The 17,425-nt window shown below is 37.6% G+C and overlaps 3 protein-coding genes across 3 annotated transcripts; 1 reads left to right on the top strand and 2 right to left on the bottom strand.

Moving 5' to 3' along the window:
- Nucleotides 1–433: 433 nt before the first annotated feature.
- On the bottom strand, nucleotides 434–2,662 carry LOC146630664 (uncharacterized). Its single transcript, XM_085354889.1, has 6 exons — nucleotides 2,400–2,662; nucleotides 1,476–1,618; nucleotides 1,298–1,359; nucleotides 1,071–1,184; nucleotides 828–926; nucleotides 434–732 (listed from the first exon to the last, which is right to left on the bottom strand). The coding sequence occupies exons 1-6, from the start codon at nucleotides 2,502–2,504 to the stop codon at nucleotides 605–607; spliced, it is 651 nt and encodes a 216-aa protein (XP_085211015.1). The 5' UTR covers nucleotides 2,505–2,662; the 3' UTR covers nucleotides 434–604.
- A 5,106-nt stretch (nucleotides 2,663–7,768) lies between these two features.
- Nucleotides 7,769–11,753, top strand: LOC146630663 (uncharacterized). Its single transcript, XM_085354892.1, has 5 exons — nucleotides 7,769–8,676; nucleotides 8,945–9,041; nucleotides 9,415–9,525; nucleotides 9,974–10,140; nucleotides 10,473–11,753. Exons 1-5 carry the CDS (start codon nucleotides 7,769–7,771, stop codon nucleotides 11,062–11,064), a joined length of 1,875 nt encoding a protein of 624 aa, XP_085211018.1. The 3' UTR covers nucleotides 11,065–11,753.
- Nucleotides 11,754–13,866: 2,113 nt separating this feature from the next.
- LOC146630662 (uncharacterized) lies at nucleotides 13,867–17,007 on the bottom strand. Its single transcript, XM_085354894.1, has 10 exons — nucleotides 16,720–17,007; nucleotides 16,539–16,571; nucleotides 16,353–16,442; nucleotides 15,870–15,941; nucleotides 15,673–15,761; nucleotides 15,458–15,560; nucleotides 15,054–15,156; nucleotides 14,922–14,974; nucleotides 14,737–14,815; nucleotides 13,867–14,515 (listed from the first exon to the last, which is right to left on the bottom strand). The coding sequence occupies exons 1-10, from the start codon at nucleotides 16,930–16,932 to the stop codon at nucleotides 13,956–13,958; spliced, it is 1,395 nt and encodes a 464-aa protein (XP_085211020.1). The 5' UTR covers nucleotides 16,933–17,007; the 3' UTR covers nucleotides 13,867–13,955.
- Nucleotides 17,008–17,425: the final 418 nt, after the last annotated feature.

The raw sequence follows: 17,425 nt of genomic DNA, 5'->3' as shown, positions 1-17,425 counted from the left end.
TTTCAGACTGGATGACCCATAGAGTAAGATGATCTTTGGTATTTTGCTGGCACGGAGTAAAAATGGTCACTAGAAATTAATACATTTCTCCATATATGCTCATTAATACACGTCAGGCAGAAAAATTGTCTCACTTTCTAATTAAAGACTTTGATTTTAAAACCACTTACTGTGGACTGCAATATTGTATTCTGAATTCACTAAGAGGTACATTGATGTTACAGACTTCCTACAGATAGTTTTTAATCCAAGTGTCAAGTGACATGGTTTTCAAGGTTTTGTTCATCATAGCAAACCTTAGGTTTCATATGATGAACTGTCAGCAACTAAAAGAGAGACCAAAAATAAAAACAAGCAAAAATAAATAAATAAAACCAAAATAACATGTGAACAGGGAAAGAAAAGGAAAACAAAAAATAATGAACTATTAAAACAGACAAAATTTCATAATTTCCTCACCTTTAATGGTTGTTTTGACATAGTTTGTTTTCTGCTTTGTGTTCTAACACGTATAACTTGGTCTAAATATGTTTTACAGATGTGAAAAAAACTGGCCAATCTCTCAGATTTAAAGGGACATTTAGCAGAGATTAAAAGTGCTAAACTACCAGTTCACAAACACATCAAAAAGAACATCCAGGACTCTCGCAACTCGATGTGCCATCTTGTTTTCTAATAAGCTGTTGAGGATACTGAGCCCCTCTGAGGGCGGGAGGTTGTCAGGGCAGATTTCTGTGTATGCAAAGAATACAAATAAAAAAACAAACAAACAACTTTTATGACATAATAGTGACACAGTTTGTTGAGAAATGTGCTGAAACTCTCACCGTTGTTTGGGTCCATCATAATGGGTGATGACATCCGGAGACATTCTGCTTCTTTCTTTAACGTCTCCACAACGTCAGGAGAGACACTCATTTTCCTGCCTGGAAATAAAGAGCAAAAAAAAAAAAGGGGGGGGGGGGGTAGCTAAAGGTTTTTCTACAGATTTTCATGCTTCAAAAAACAATAGTAAGAAGAAAAAAGAGTTCTGGATTCACACATGGCATAGTGGGATGTGTGTTTCTTACTGAATAGAAGAAGGCTGGTAAAAGTATCTTTCCCAGAGATGACTTCTTCATAAGCAAGCACACAGTCAGAGCAGCCAGTTGGCAGGTAGACCTCCTTTAGGTAAAAAGGCTCCTCTGTATAAAACAAACAAAAAAACAAACAGTTTCGTGAGATTGAAAATCACAAGAAACTACGTGATTGCAGGTTTCCTCTGCATGTAAAACCTCCGTGGCCATTCTTTACTCACTGATTAACATTGTGCTGTTTTCAAAGACCACATCATACGTCATGCTCGAACAGTCACCATTTCTGTGAGGAAGAAAATAAAAGCATCAGAGCTCCAGAGATATCAAAATAAACATAGAAAATAAATATGTATAAATGACTTCAGCTATTGTGTTAAAATTGCTTAAGGGAGCATTTACATTCTCTGAGTCTGCAGGATATTGAGGACATTACTGTTGGCAGTTGTAGTAACATTCATCCAGACGCTGGTCAGCAGGAAGGCCAGGGAACGGCTTCCCGGGAGGTCAGAGCTTCCCCCAACATACATCCATTTTCCCAATATCTGGAGCACACAGGCACAAGTTGAATTAAGTATGTTTAAAATACAAAACCCTATATTTTATTCAGAACAAAACATCAAAAAACATCAAAAAACTTGTTTAAATTGATTGGGTATAAAAAGAGCATCTTAGGTAGAGTTTGAGAGACACAAAGATGGAACTGTGGAACTATTTCAGAATAAAGGTCTGCCTGCAGTCCAGAGCTTTCACCAGTTGGAAACATTTTGATGTCTACAAACTGTTGTTAAATGAAAGGGGGATGCTGCAGAGTGGTAAACAGGAGCTCGTCCCAACTTTTTTGAGATGTTTCTGCCAGAAAATTTGAAATGAGCCAATATGTTTCTTTAAATAGGACATTTATTCACTTTAAACATTTTATGTGTTTTCTGTGTTCTATTGTGAATAGCATCCCAGCAGTCACATCACAAAAGGTGGGGTAAACCCTGGAAAGGTGACCAGTTTGTCGCAGGGCTAATATAGAGAGACAACCGTTTATACCCACATGTACACCTACAGCCAATTTACAATCAGCACTGCATGTCTTTAGACTGTGGGAGGAAGCCGGAGTACTTCGAGAGTGCCCGTGTAAACACGTTGAGAACATGGAAACTCCACACAGACCAACCAGCCAGGTGCTGGATGCAATCCCAGGACTTCACTACCCCTAAATTTCAATATGAAGTCTTTAATTGTATTGTAATTCTGACAATGGATTGGGGTTTTTTCTAAATTTTCTCCCTCCAAGAGCCAATATCAGGACAAGTTTGCTCCAAAGCAACTTACCTCATCCGTGTTGACAGTTATTGGGTTTATCAGAGTGTCACAGCTGCTCACGGGAGCTGAGCATCCCACCGAGAGCAGACTCAGCAACAGAACAACACACTTCATCTTTTAAATGTCTCCTTTGTGCTTTTCAAGATTTCCTCCTCCTTCTTTTGTTACTGCCTCCCTGTTTGCCTCCAAGCTCTATTTTGACTTCACAGCCTCACAGATTTCTCTGGATGCAGGATTTATTCACTTGTGCTGTTAACCTTTGCAGCAAAGGCAAACAGCAGGGGATGATCGAAGGAAGACTTTGACCTCTTTGAGGAATATCGATCCAATCACATGCAACAGGGAGCATTGTGTGGGCTGTAATAAAGTGCATTTGATGTTTTCTTTATTCACTGAGATAATCTTCCCCGATTAGTCACTGATACTCATGGATACATGAGATCACAAATTTATCCTTTTATGTTAGTAAAATTAGGACTATTGCAAGTGTTACTCGGGTATCTGTAACACCCTCTATTTGCATTCAACTGACTCTAAGGTAACTGAAAACAGGGAAGTTTATTGTTGTCAGAACTCATAGGGTAGTCATCTCTAATTGGACCCATAACAAATGACAAATTAAAGAAAAAAAATGTGACTCCTTCATCCAAATACAGACTCTATAAAAGCACAAACCTTTAGCAGTTTGCAGCATTCAGGACAAAAACACCAAAGAGGAAAGACATCAGCAATGATCTTAGAGATGCAACTGTTGATGCACATCGATCTAGGAAGGGTTATTCATTTCCAAACAATTTTAAGTATTCTACAAAAAACAAGATTATTCACAAAAAAGCAGTGGATATCCTGGCAAATTCAGTTAAGGGTCAGAGAAAATGCAAAAAACCCAAGAGCTACAGGCCTTAGCATACCAAATGTTAAAGTTCATATAGGTATAATTAGAAAATGGACAAACAAGTATGGCTTGTTTGAAATGGTTACCAGCAGAAAGCTTTTGTCTTAGGTTTGCAACAAACCAGAAGACTTCAGAGACAATGTGAGATAAGATCAAAGTAGAGAGGTTTGCAACCCAACAGTTTAAAAGTAAATTCAGAAAAAAAATGTCACATTTTGAAGAGTCGTTTTAAGATGCGGAAAATGCTTGGAAAGACAAAAAGAACACAATGTTTTCATTCAATATTTTAGCTCCTGGACACAAGATGCTTCCAACTTAACTGACAAGCCCAGTCTTAAATTGATAATGAGGGGATTTTAATATTTGAAGGCTTTCTGGTGTAAAACTCTGTACATATATTATTCTACACCACATCTCAAGGGTTGGTGTCCTTGATCTAACACAGCTGATTTAAATGGCTAAATGACCTCCTCAACATGTCTTGAAGTTCCTCAGAGGCCTGGTAATAAACGGACGATCTGATTTCCTCGTGTCAGCGTTGTTCCCACATCATCATAATTAATGTTGTTCCAGGTTCAACATTGCAAGTGACCAATCACCTTCTTGTGACGTCATTCCTTTGCGACTTCGAAATACCCGCCTTCGAGTATTTCGAAATACAAGTGAAGAAGCGAGAAACCGCCGCCTGTCCGCCGAATTTGAAGTCAATTCGCCTGTCCGCCGAATTTGAAGTCAATTTAGGATACTTTCCTTTAATAAACGGTAAGCATTATACATATGTTCCTCACTTGGCTTGCTGTTTGTTTGCTAGCGATAGGCTACTTGACGACAGCATTAGCTAACCAGTGTTCTCTAGACCAGCGTTCCCCAACTTTTTGGGTGTTTCGTGGCCCGGGGGTTGGGTCAGGCAAAATTGCAGTAGCTTCCCTGATCATTTTACAAACATAAGTGAAGAGAATCTGGACTAAAAGGCCTAGACTTATGGTTGTGTACGGTGGCCCCTAGAGAGAAAGCACGTACAAACTCCAAAACACATGCAAATTCCAAAACACATGCAAACTCCAAAACACTTGCAAACTAAAGAACACATGCAAACTCCAAAACACGTACAAACTCCAAAACACTTGCAAAATCCAAAACACTTGCAAACTCCAAAACACATGCACATTCCAAAACACGTACAAACTCCAAAACACTTGCAAAATCCAAAACACTTGCAAACTAAAAAACACATGCAAATTCCAAAACACGTACAAATTCCAAAACACTTGCAAAATCCAAAACACTTGCAAACTAAAAAACACATGCAAATTCCAAAACACGTACAAATTCCAAAACACTTGCAAAATCCAAAACACAACGGAAGTGCTCCAGGACGCTAGGGGCAGTGTTGAGCTCGATTTGCAAAATAAACGGCAAGTTTGTCTGTATGGGACGGTCTAGTCTCCGTCGCGCTTCCCAGGTTGCCTAGCAACCATGATACTAACCGCTGGAAACGTGTCATACAACTTGGTTTGACAGAAATGAGGGAGAACATATTTTGTTCATTTGTTTGTTTGTTTCTACAAGAGCTTTGTGTGATTTGATAAGTATCTGAGGCTGAGACCACAGGACAGTAAAACATGATTTTTGGGCTTCATTTCTGTACTGAACAGTTATTTCAAGATTAATTAGTAAATAAGAATTAGCTGATGTTGTTCATGAGACTAAAGTCATATCACTTTGGTAATGTAAATATAATATGGCCAATATTCTAGTTATTATATTAATCATTATTAGCTATTACAGCAGTGAACATGAACTCTGTGTCAAATACTGAGCTTCAGTACAGATTCAAGTTGCAGCTATTTATATGTCTTATCACCTTAAATCTTCACTCAAAGACAAGTATCTTTGACAGTGCATATATACGTGTATCATATATAAGAGACAAATGTTGTTCCTTCATGTTGGCATTACTAAATTTGGCTCATTGCGTACATATATTTATAAAAAGAAAATGTACAAGCTGTGATAACTGTTTCTGATAAAATGAAGAGTAGACTGATATATGAAATATTCCTTTATTGGGTGAGAAAATCAGACCATGTCATAACTGCTTTAAGTCATACAGAATAGATATCAGAGCCTTAAACAGGCTGGCTTCTGCTAAATGGGTCAAACTGGGCAGAAAGTCTACAAACACATAACATCCTTATAGAATATGATGTAACACTATAGATCAACTTACCTCAGAATATATAAAGCATATAAACAATTACAGCAATATGATGCAACAAACACAGCAGTGCTACTGATCCAAAATACTCAAAGCTTCATAGAACTGGAACAAACATTTATTTTTAGGTCCATTCTGCTGCTGATACATACTTTAGGTTTCTGAATATTACACTTGTTGCTGCCTTTCATAGTGTGTAACTTGAAGGCCCTGAGTACTTTCTCCCACATTGAAAACACTGGAATGATAAAATTATTTGAACATTACCTAATAAGACTGATTCAGGACAGACAATTAGTTATTTTAAACTTTTCTAGCAGTCCTTCACAAACAGGGAACAGTCTGTCTATTCTCTCCATCTGTCAGCTGCTGCTGGTGGATCATCAGGGGTGCAAAGCCTCACAGATGATGTGCAGCAGTGGGTCCCTCAGTCTGTCCTCACTCTGGACACTTGCAGTTGTCACACATGGAAATCAAATGTGTGATAAGCTGCAGGATTCAAACACAAGTGTGACTTATAAACACATGTTCATACTTTTATTCCACAATCAGAGAGAGAGAGAGAGAGAGAGTGCAGGACAGACAGACAGGTGACAGTCTCAGGTGTATACACTGCTACAAAACAGCACAAAAGAAGGAGGATTTAGTGTTTGTGTTATTACGAAACAAGAGGAGTTCCCAGATGGTACAGTGAACACATGTGTGACTCCTGCGATTAAAGCATCTTTCTTTCAGCTTAACAAGTGAACCGTCAGCTCGTTCAAACACACGTTAAAGTCCGTTTGGCTCGACACCACCGAACAGAGGCAGCAATATAACATAGCTAACATTAACAGTGCAGTGAATCTTCCTTGTGCTGTGATATTCAGGACTGCAAACCGAGCAGCATCACTGACTTTCAGCTTGTTGTGTTTGTGGATATATGACTGACTTTAATTATCCACAAAATCATCACAATCTCTGTAAGATTAAGGTCGACTATATATTTTTTTTTAAAAGTAAAGGCTTTAAAACCAAGTTAATTCTGAAAGTACAGACATGACTAATGTCACATAACTTTCCCGACATGTGGCCAACAATAATGGTTTAATGTTCTTCATTAAAAAAATATTTGCGCATAAATAAGTGACATAATATTCAGTACTTACTTCTGAAAGTTTACTCTTCCTCCGCTCCGCTTCCGCCGTTTTTTTTTCGGCAAAATTATCCACACCACCACCGCACTATGAAGTCTGGGATATGTTGGGCCATGAAGGCTACACCGACCCATCCTTAAAATTCAGGGAAATTATGGACGCATTTGAGGGCCGCATTTCGAGCAGCCTTTGAATTGGGAAAGCCTTCTCTTGTCGCTGTGACGTAATCGGCCTTAAAATGCGGCCTTTAAGGCTGCAAACCCCAAATCCGGTCATTGGTACTTCCTGGCTTGTGTAGTTACTAGGTAACAAAAGCTCAACACTGCCCCTAGCGTCCTGGAGCACTTCCGTTGTGTTTTGGAATTTGCATGTGTTTTTGAGTTTGCAAGTGTTTTGGAATTTGTACGTGTTTTGGAATTTGCACGTGTTTTGGAATTTGCATGTGTTTTTTAGTTTGCAAGTGTTTTGGATTTTGCATGTGTTTTGGAGTTTGTACGTGTTTTGGAGTTTGCATGTGTTTTTTAGTTTGCAAGTGTTTTGGAGTTTGCATGTGTTTTGGAATTTGTACGTGCTTTGTCTCTAGGGGCCACCGTAGGTCCATAGCTGTGACACTGGACACGAGTTCTTGATTCTATGGAGATTAACAGTAATCCAGAAATTTACAAATTTGTCCTGGTACATCGCGTAAATGTTGTCCCAGGGACATCGCGTAAATGTTGTCCCTGGGACATCGCGTAGATGTTGTCCCTGGGACATCGTGTAAATGTTGTCCCTGGGACATCGTGTAGATGTTGTCCCTGGGACATCGTGTAAATGTTGTCCCTGGGACATCGCGTAGATGTCGTCCCTGGGACATCGTGTAAATGTTGTCCCAGGGACATCGTGTAAATGTTGGCCCTGGGACATCGTGTAGAAGTTGCCCTGGGACATCATGTTAAAGTTGCCAGAGACATACCATATGAAAGTTTAGCTTCTTTTAGCCCCTGTTTGTTTTATATATATATATATATATTTTTTTTTTTTAAATATTATATTTAATATTTACATTGTATTGCAAAAAACCCCAAAACAAGTTAAAATGAATTAATGAATATTGACTAATTAAACCTTCGTTATTTTTCCACCAGAAATGGACGATATAATTAGAAGAAGTGTTCTGAATGACGAAAAAAAAAGAACTGGAAAAGACACACAACTTTGTGTGCATGTGTCACAATGCCAGGAGGACCCATTCAGTGTTGTGTTAGAAAAATTGAACTCATTAACCCTTCATGGACATTCTAAATGTTTAAATGCTGCCTCAGGTAAAGACAGGAAAAGAGACTATTACAAATTCAACTGCATCAGAGCTGGGAAAAAAAGTCGAAACAGCTACAGAGCAGTGGGCTGTAAGGCCTATGTTTCATTTAAAGTACTCAAATGTTGGAAAGACCACACAGTCATCGTGCAGCGTACATATGATAAGCATGATGGGCATGATCCTTCGGACCCAAAAGACGCACATTTCAACAATATTTCCAGTGATTTGAGGAGGAAGATTGAGGAACTGCTTTCCCTTGGAACTAAGCCAGCCATCATACTAACCGAATGTCATAAATGGGCCAAAGAACATGGACACAGAGATCTTCACAACAGAGAGCATTTTGTCACACCACATGACATTGACAGTGTTAGAACCTGCATGATGAGGAAGAAGCACTTTAACTGTGGAGACAGTCAAAGTGTACATACCTTACTTAATGGAAAACATCAAGAACATGTTCTCTTCTATCAACCATACACATCTGACCAAGAACTAATGATTGTTTTGCAGACACCTGTAATGAAATCAAACATGGAGAACTATGCAAAACAGTTAGTATTTGTTGACACCACGCACTGCGTTAACCAGTATTCATTTACCTTATTCACACTTGTTGTAAGAGATGATCATGGGCATGGAGTCCCTGTGGCCTATGCTATTGTCAGCAACGAAAGTCAGAAAACCCTGGAAACTGTTCTTGGAATAGTTTGTGAGCATTTCCCAACTTCCCCGAGGTAAATAATACATTGACAGCTATTAATTTTGAAATAATTCCTTTTCAAAAAAGTTATAACATGCCAGAATGTAATGCTATAGCTGCAGCATGGGCTGCAAAAAACTTTCCTTTCCAGTTGTTAAAGTTATTCCTATAGGCTGTATGCAGTATTTTATATATCTACTTGTGAGTTGAAATGTTTAATTTGGCATTGAAGTGGTGCTTTGAGATAGCAAAAACATTTTCATACTGTTTAATCTCATTTAGTGTTTTCTTTTTTTCTGTAGAGCATTTATGGTTGACAAAGACTTTGCGGAAATAAATGCTTTGCAGAAGGTTTTTCCAGAGTCAGCTATCCTTCTATGCTGGTACCATGTCTTGCAGGTAAACCACATTGTTTTCTTTTCACGTTGTCTAAGATGCACCTGAAACACATTTTTACAACAGGGTCCTATTGTTATGATTTGCCTCATTGTGATATTCACCTACTCAGGTTAATGAATATAAAGGGATAAAATGTTGAGTAACTTTGTCCATTCATTTAAGACCACAGTGCACTCATCTTCTGGTGGCTGCTTCCCAAAGCTCTTTTTGACATTTAAAAATATGTTTGCCTGGTTGATTTCTGTAATGCACAGGTCCTCTTGTCCAGTGAGTGACAAAGTTATTTTTGGACGTCAGCTTTCTTTTATGCTTTTTGTACAGCTGCTCCTCTGTCTCTCTCTCCAGATTAACTTTTTTTCTCTTACATTCACAGGCTGTTAATCGATGGCTTTCAAAATCAGAGTCCGGGGTCCATGGGCTTTCTAACACCCAAAAGAGAAATGAAATCATTTCTTTCTTTTGTAAGCTGAAAGCTTGCACATCTGTAAGTGTAATTTGTCTATTTCACATTTTGATTTCTTGATTACACTAAGAGCATAATAACTTTCAGTTGCTAAAAAAAGTTACAGAGAGATACAAAATAGATTTTTGAAACAATTTCTAAAACTGGCTTCTTATCTTGCTTATCAAAACAAGTACTTAAGCTGTGCAGACCATCATTGTGTCACCCACTGTGCAGTAGAACTTGTGAGTGGGATTCTTTCACAGACAGATGCTGAAACCAAATATGCTTATAGGTTTAGTGTTCCTTCTTAGCCATTGTAAGGGAAGAAATAATTGCTTCTTAATACAAAAACACGACCTATTATTAATAACTTAAAATTCTTAATGTTATTCAATAAAAGGAAAAGGGCTTCAATACATAATATTAAAGATTTCAATAGGTCTGTTAAATGGATTGAAATATATTCTGTTGCATCCAATTCTCTTAGGAGGACGACTTTAAAGCCACATCAGCAGAGTTCTGCCAGACATTTAAGCAATACCCTTTGGTGTGCCAGTATTTTCAGAAGCACTGGGAAGGCATTGGCCACATGTGGTGTGACTACGGCCGTCGCTTCAGTCACGCTCGTTCTGAAACAAACAATGTGATTGAAAGGTATGATTTATTATTTTGACCTCATTCGATTGTATTGCTGAAAAAAAGATATTATGCTTTAATCCAAGAGGCTAAACTGAGTAGGTTCTTCATGTCATTGCCAGAACAGGTTTTAGGCAAATCCTTTAAATTCTAGCAGCGTTTTTTATGTTATCACAACAAAACACAGAGTAGGTGGATTTGCCTAAATCAGCTAAACCGGCACAGAGCATTCCTTTATAAAAGACGTGTGCAATAGGTATTCCAATTTTTTAAAAAATAATACAGTCTTGATTAAAACTTTAAATTCCTTCAATTACAGTTACTAATCATTTCAAATAACTGTTTTTCAAATTTTTCCACCGCCTGAAATACCAGTTTTTATCTGGCTACAAGAATAGGCGTCTGGATGATCTGATTGAAGTGCTCCTAGGGAAGGCCGACGACTACTTCTCAGTCATAAAAACCCTGCAAGATGTGGGCCGCATGAAAAACAGGTTTGCTGACACCTTGTCTCAAGTTTCAGACTCTGCTTCAAGACTGATGGAAAGTGGTTGGGCTCTTAAAATTACAGTCAAGAACAGCCATGGAGTTAATGCATATCAAGTCCCATCTGAGTCAAGAGAAGACATAGTGTATGAAGTCTGCCCTGTTGAGTCCTACTGCAACTGTACATATGGCTTACGAGGACTTCTTTGCAAGCATCTAGTGTTACTTGCAAAATTAGCAGAGGTTGACAATGACATCTATCCAAACATGGAAACAGACATTTCTACCTTGGCAAGAATTGCAGTGAAAGAAAGGCATTACTTTGTACACTGTGAGGACTTGAAAGTGATAAAAATGCCAAGTTTGTTTGGAAATCTGTGTTTTTTTGCATCGGCTGAAACACTTCAGTGCACTTGTTGTACGTTCTCTCACTATAACACATGTGCTTGCTTGTAGCCATTTTAAACAAATGAAAAACTCTCTGAAAAGTCCTCTATCAACTTTGAATGACACTCCTGTAGTTGAAAGCACAGACAAAAAATGCACAGAAGATGCGGTTGGAAAACTAAACGCTGTTTTAGACACAGTTAAACAGTGGGCATTCATTCCAGAGGGTATTACTGCAATAATAGATGAACTGCATACAAATGTCTTAAAAACAAAACAAGTAGGCAAAAGTATATGCCAGTACGAAATAAAGACGACAGATAATGCACGCAAAATTAGGCCATTGTATTCTAGCAAGAAACGTTCGGCCAGCATCGACATTCCAACAGTCTGTGAAAATGAATGTGAACAGTCGATAACCACTGAAAGAGAGACATCCTCTGGAGAAAATGAAAACCTTTTGGAATACAAAACAAAAAAGAGAAGAGTTAAAGCTAAGTATATGCACAAGTAGACTTTTGTGTGACATTTCAAAGGGACTGCATCCATTACTTCTGTTTATTGAAACCTAAAGCTGAATAGCTGTCTTAACTTTCTGCCAAGGAACAGATGAAAAGAAATTGTTTGGTCTCTCAAGCAGTTGTTATTTATGTGTGTTATTCATTACTTTGGCTTGGTTGCTGTTTTTGATACAAATTCATCTGTGCCCATTGTAATATTTTCATATGTTACTATTTTTATATTGCTATGCATTATAAATAAAGGATTACTTATTACTATTAAAGGTCTGCATTTGTAGTTGTTGGTATTATTTATAAAATATGCGCTCTTAAGTTTTTTGCTCCATAAAACGATACCTGTCACTTTTTGGACATAGAGTATCAGCTGTTGAGAACCCCCGGCTCATACAAAATAGAAGTAAGAGGTTTCAACATCCAGCCTTTTTATGATTAAATACAAAGTGTAATAACAGAGTTATTGGGGTGTGATTTTGTCTTAAGTATAAGTTTAATAGTAATGAGTAAGAAAATATAGCCAGAATAATGGAATGAGACTAACACCTGACCTCACACTGAGATTTGGTATGAAGTGGCATGTTTGTGCTAATGCTGACATTGGGGCTCAGAGTTCCTCCGTGTGTATATATTTGTGAACGTTAACTTGGCTAATGTCCAAGGGTTTGACTGCTTTCCTGTTGGATTGTATCACAAAGAACAGGGATAAGAGCACCAGTGGCCGTGCACACCCTCATCTCTCTCCTTCACCCGATCATTAGTGTTGGAAACCGGCATTAGCTCAGAGTAGATTAGACTTCAGTATAGTGCAAGTGATTTGATTTTATGATTATTTGATTCAGTTTTTTCTGTGTTCAAGCTCAATTACTTTAATAAAATATGTTGAATTCAAACAAATAAATAAACAAATAAACTGTGGACATTACCCTTTTAAACCTTTCTGAAACAAGACAGGTAAAAACCAGCGTATAAAAGTTTACATAGGTATAAATAGCTCTAACACTTTACTCCAGCCTGGCGTCCACACATGTGGACATCACATTTTGGGTTATTTAGACCAAAATACTAAATCTTGATCAACAAGTGCCTGATATACAGTTACGAGGACATTATACTGCAACTGTTCTATCGAAATTTCAAATGAATGTCCTCATATGTGGCTCTCATTTTTCTCAGAAACAAAAATTAGGTAAAAAAAACAAAAAAAAAAAAAAACAACCTGGTAATTCTTTCTTTTTACATTCATCGGGTTCCAATCGGCCCAAATATCAAAGAGAAATTAAAAATGCATGCCATGGAAGATTTCGGGTCTTAGGGGGTTAAAATGACCAGACCCCTCCGGCCTGTTTTCCAGGCCACTAAATTAAACCCAGTCAATTACCAATTGCACAGAATAAAAACCTACGAGGTCCACTAATAGTCCAAAAGTCCAAATCTTTAATAGAAAAGACAGGCAGAACTCAAACAAACAATAATCCAAACGAGGAGCATATACACACACTGGAAAGTAAATAATTATAAGTTATTAAATCAGACTAATTAAATACAGTAAAACTAATAAGGGAAGACGAACACACGGGAAATAAAAATAACAGTGTAAACATACCAAAACTCAAAATAAAACAGGAAAGCTACTACAAACCGAGTGTGACACAATTACATTCATATTGAAACATATGTGATAATTTTCTTTCTTTGTAGCATTTTTAAGATATGTGTTAGAACAGTCATTATGCTGTTTGGATTAGGAACCAATCATTTTTGCCAAATAGTTAACACAAACTTAGAACAACAATGAACAATTTTCAAGATTCTGATTTACAGAACAAACAAAAGTCACAAAAGGTTTCATTATTTAAGAGACAAGATCAAGTTTTTCCACACAGGAATGAAATGACAGAATCCAGTGCAGCGGGGCCAAAGGTGTGTGTCAGCAAACTGAAGGTTGAGGAATCAGTCAGCTCATGTTTAAGATTGTGTTGGATTTTGAGAAGAGTCTGTCTGTTATTAGAAAGTAAGATTAACAATGTTACACCAATAACCCAAATACGGGGAAATGACAAATAATACCAAAAAAGATACAACTTTCATATTGTTTTACTAACTTACTTTGTCATATCAGCACTTGAATGGTCGATGCCTTTACAGACCATGTCTGTTGTGACATCGCAGGCCAATCTTCCGGCAAACCCGAGGGCTAGCTCCCCAGCCTCCTCTTCACTCAGAACACTAAACACTGTTACTTTAGTTTTGGCCTTCTTAGGCCTGTCAAGAATCATTGCGGGCAGTTTGGCTTTACGGCCCTAAAAAAGAAAAAGTGCAAACACCAAAAGAGCAGAGAGAGACACACACACACACACGCGCACAAAGTTAAATGCTTTTGTTTACATGGTGTAATTGTGTATATGTTGCAGCAAATGCACAATTTCCAGCCACATTGTCACTTCATTGATACGAGTAACCCGGATTTATTTCAGGTGACATCAAAATCACGAAATGTATACCTACCCCAATCAAACCTCTGAAAACATGAACTGACATGTTCTCTGCGTTGATTCTGCGCTTGATCTCGTCTTCTGTTATTGTGTAGGTTTTCTTTTTTGAGCTTGGTACAGATAAGCGACCATGCACTCTGTAAACTGTACTAGTTCCTTCTGAATCAGTTTGGAATTCTGTATCTGCATCGATCCTGTCAACATCATCAGCAGCAGCATTATCTGTACTCAGACTTGTGCCGTATACTTCTGCTTCTTTTTCGTTGTCTTCAGTCTGTGTACCTTCATCTCTTTCAGTCTGTGTACCTTCATCTCTGACTGTCAGTCTTCCTATCTCACTGTTACTTGTCGATTTGCTGCAGATGTTCTCTCCCTTAGGAACTTTTCCTTTGTCATTCGCTGCCTGATGCTTTCCCTGATGACATTCTTCACTGGCTACTTCTATTGCTCCTCCTGTATAGCCACCTACTATGGTGCACAACTCCTTTCCCTCTGCTGTGCTGCACTGTGCTGTTACATAAAGAAGAATGATATAAACAGCACTATATCAATTTAATTGTGAAGAGAAATCCCCACAATACGACACAGTTATGTCTAAAATAGTTTTGTGTAAAAAATGGATCTTGAAACGTCCACTTTAATTACACAGTCCTGGTGTGCAAAGGCAAAATTACGAAAAAAAATTTCACTTTAAACATTTTTGGACATTGTTTAGTTATATTGTGACTTACTCTCACAGAAGATACAGATGCCACAAACAGACTTTGAACAACGCATGTGCTTGTATGCACCACATTTCTGGCACTGCACCTGTGAATTAAAAAAAAAAAAGAAGAAGAAATAAACAAACAAAAAACAAATGAACAAAGTCCATTATATAAACAATCTATATGGCTAAGGACATGTCATAGTGTACCCGGTCTTTGGCTGCAATCACACACCAGCACTGACTGCACTTCCTAGTTCGATCTGCAAAATATAATTTGTTTAAGTACAAGTTACATTTTCCAATGTTAGAGAAAAAGAAGGCAGCTAATTTTATCTTTACCTATTGAGGAAAATAAGTAGTGGCAAAGTCGGGACCTGAGCTTTGTGATTTCAGTGTTGTACTCCTCCACTTGTGTTTTACCGTCAATGAGAGATTGGGCAAACTAATAATTGACGAAGAAGAAAAAAAAAAAAAAAAAAGAACAAAAAAAAGAACAAAAAGAATTAGATTAACAAAGAAATGTTTGTTTGTTTTTAACACCCCCCCCCCCCCCCCCCCCCCCCCCGAGGAGAAAAAAAACAAAACAAAAAAAAACAGAGCAACCAAAGCAAAGCATTACTGCTGAAATGGTTCAATCTACAAAAAAAATTGAGATTTTACCATCCTGCCTCTAAGGCTTTAAAAACTGAATAGGCAAAAATGTAAACATTACTTATATAGGTTAAAGCTATAGTTTTCAGTACCATTATGACATGCACTCCACATGAGTTCCCATCCTGTTGATGTGGGTGGCTCACATGTGACAAGGTCCACTCTCCAGCGCAGCCTCTTGCTGAAGCAAATGAGCTGAGAGATCGCAGTTATTACAAATAAAAAGCATATAGAGAAATCAATAACCACGTTCGGTAATGATTTCAATTAAATTAAATATGTTATGTTAAATATGTTAATTAATTACCTCCAGTTTTTCAACACCGCACTTTTTCTGACCTCCGACTCGCCAAATGAATTCATATAGACTATGGTCCTCTTGGGTATGTCACAAAACTGTTTTGTAAAAAGATGGATATGGTAGGCTTGGGCCTTGAGCTTTCCTAATGAGGGACACTGAAAAGTATCATGCACTAGAGAGAGTGCAAAATCTGTGCAACTTACAAACAAGGTCCAGTGGCTGCCGTTTTCCAGACAGGCTCCAATCAATTTCTCATACATCTGAAAGATGTTTTTCTGGAAATAAAAAGAATGTGACAAGTATGTTTTTCTGTCAAGAATGACACTGCAAAACTGCGAAAGCTTGTCAGGTGAGACTTGTAATTAATTCTGCAGATACACAAACATATAGAAAGTGTCATTTTTTGTTTACATTAATTAATTTCTATAGTGTGTACAAAACAAATCAAGACCACAGACTCAACACGCACCACTCAATTTTTGGTGTTCTTTATCAGTTGGCCAAGACAGAAATGTTTTAATCTGTGTGCATTGCTTTTGAGCAAGTCTTTACACAGAAAAGGTTTCAGAAAGGTATTTTTCAGGTTCTTCTGACAAGGCTTCAATTTTGGAAAATGCTGTTTGTTTATAGTGGCAACTTATAAACCCTTTGTGATAAGAACATAGTTACCACAGTCCAAGTCATACCTTCAAAAAGTATGCACTTTGTGCTCTTGTGGACCCATCCAAAATTTTTCCAGTGATTTGGCTTGGTATTGGATAAATGTGAGGGAAATTCTATAAAAATAACATAAATACACCTATGTTTTCAAATACATTACAAAAAACGTAAACATGCTATGTCATTATGATCAAACAAGCTTTTCAACATACCTCACACTGCAAATAGATTAGGCCATCTATTACCTTATAAAACAAATAAATAAATACATATAAATAAAAACAGAACTAAGGAATACGATTCATTAAGTAAATTGTACAATAAAGTGTATTTAAAGCAGAATTTAACATTAGTTTTATGACAACATAAAAGGATTTTTATGTCAAGAGGTACCTCATCTGAAATGTTAGTCTGGTCAAACAGGGATTTCAAACTTGAAATACCAATAGAGTTTGGTCCAGCTACTCCCACAAGGTAATCTGTGAGAAAGCATATGCTGTAGTCAACAGATATCATTTTCTTTTTGCATGCTGCAACCATCATCCATTTCAGTCTTCTAGGAGCTTTGTCTGGTTGTAGTTCTTTTTTCTCCTCCTCTCCCCTCATCTATTAATTAAATTGTTTTCTGACCTTCCTAACTGTTTCCGACCTGTCTTCCCAATGTGATGTTTAAGCAATATATGTATGGTCAGAATCACATTGCATGTGATAATAAAAGGCTTGATTGGTTGATTATTCAACATGAGTTGACATTTACCTGACATTGTGAAGGAGTCACAGTTTCTGTAAGGGTGTAAGAACATAACATGTGGATTTGTTACACTTCTTTTTCACAAGTTAATAACAATCAATAATTTTCATTCCATTATTAACAAGCTATCACACGATGTCCCAGGGACAACATCTACGCGATGTCGTCCCAGGGACAACATCTAAGGTGATTGGTCACTTGCAATGTTGAACCTGGAACAACATTAATTATGATGATGTGGGAACAACGCTGACACGAGGAAATCAGATCGTCCGTAATGGACTAATCACTTGATTCAGGTGTGTTGACCCAGGACACCGGCCCTTGAGGCCTGGAATTAGCACCTGT

Source organism: Diplotaxodon limnothrissa, linkage group LG6 (assembly GCF_057381915.1).
Source record: "Diplotaxodon limnothrissa isolate DT_005_m linkage group LG6, D_limnothrissa_male_GT1.1, whole genome shotgun sequence".
NCBI classification, from domain to species: domain Eukaryota; kingdom Metazoa; phylum Chordata; class Actinopteri; order Cichliformes; family Cichlidae; genus Diplotaxodon; species Diplotaxodon limnothrissa.
This window is presented reverse-complemented; position numbering and strand designations above follow the sequence as displayed.

Coding starts and splice junctions, on each gene's coding strand:
- LOC146630664 (XM_085354889.1), bottom strand. CDS start 2,504: ATGAAGTGTGTTGTTCTGTTGCTGAGTCTGCTCTCGGTGGGATGCTCA. Junction 1,360..1,475: donor ATCCTGCAGACTCAGAGAAT/GTAAATGCTCCC, acceptor TCTTCCTCACAG/AAATGGTGACTGTTCGAGCA. Junction 733..827: donor TATGATGGACCCAAACAACG/GTGAGAGTTTCA, acceptor TTGCATACACAG/AAATCTGCCCTGACAACCTC.
- LOC146630663 (XM_085354892.1), top strand. CDS start 7,769: ATGGACGATATAATTAGAAGAAGTGTTCTGAATGACGAAAAAAAAAGA. Junction 8,677..8,944: donor CATTTCCCAACTTCCCCGAG/GTAAATAATACA, acceptor TTTTTTCTGTAG/AGCATTTATGGTTGACAAAG. Junction 10,141..10,472: donor ACAAACAATGTGATTGAAAG/GTATGATTTATT, acceptor ACTGTTTTTCAA/ATTTTTCCACCGCCTGAAAT.
- LOC146630662 (XM_085354894.1), bottom strand. CDS start 16,932: ATGAGGGGAGAGGAGGAGAAAAAAGAACTACAACCAGACAAAGCTCCT. Junction 14,975..15,053: donor CTACTTATTTTCCTCAATAG/GTAAAGATAAAA, acceptor TATATTTTGCAG/ATCGAACTAGGAAGTGCAGT. Junction 14,816..14,921: donor TGATTGCAGCCAAAGACCGG/GTACACTATGAC, acceptor TTTAATTCACAG/GTGCAGTGCCAGAAATGTGG.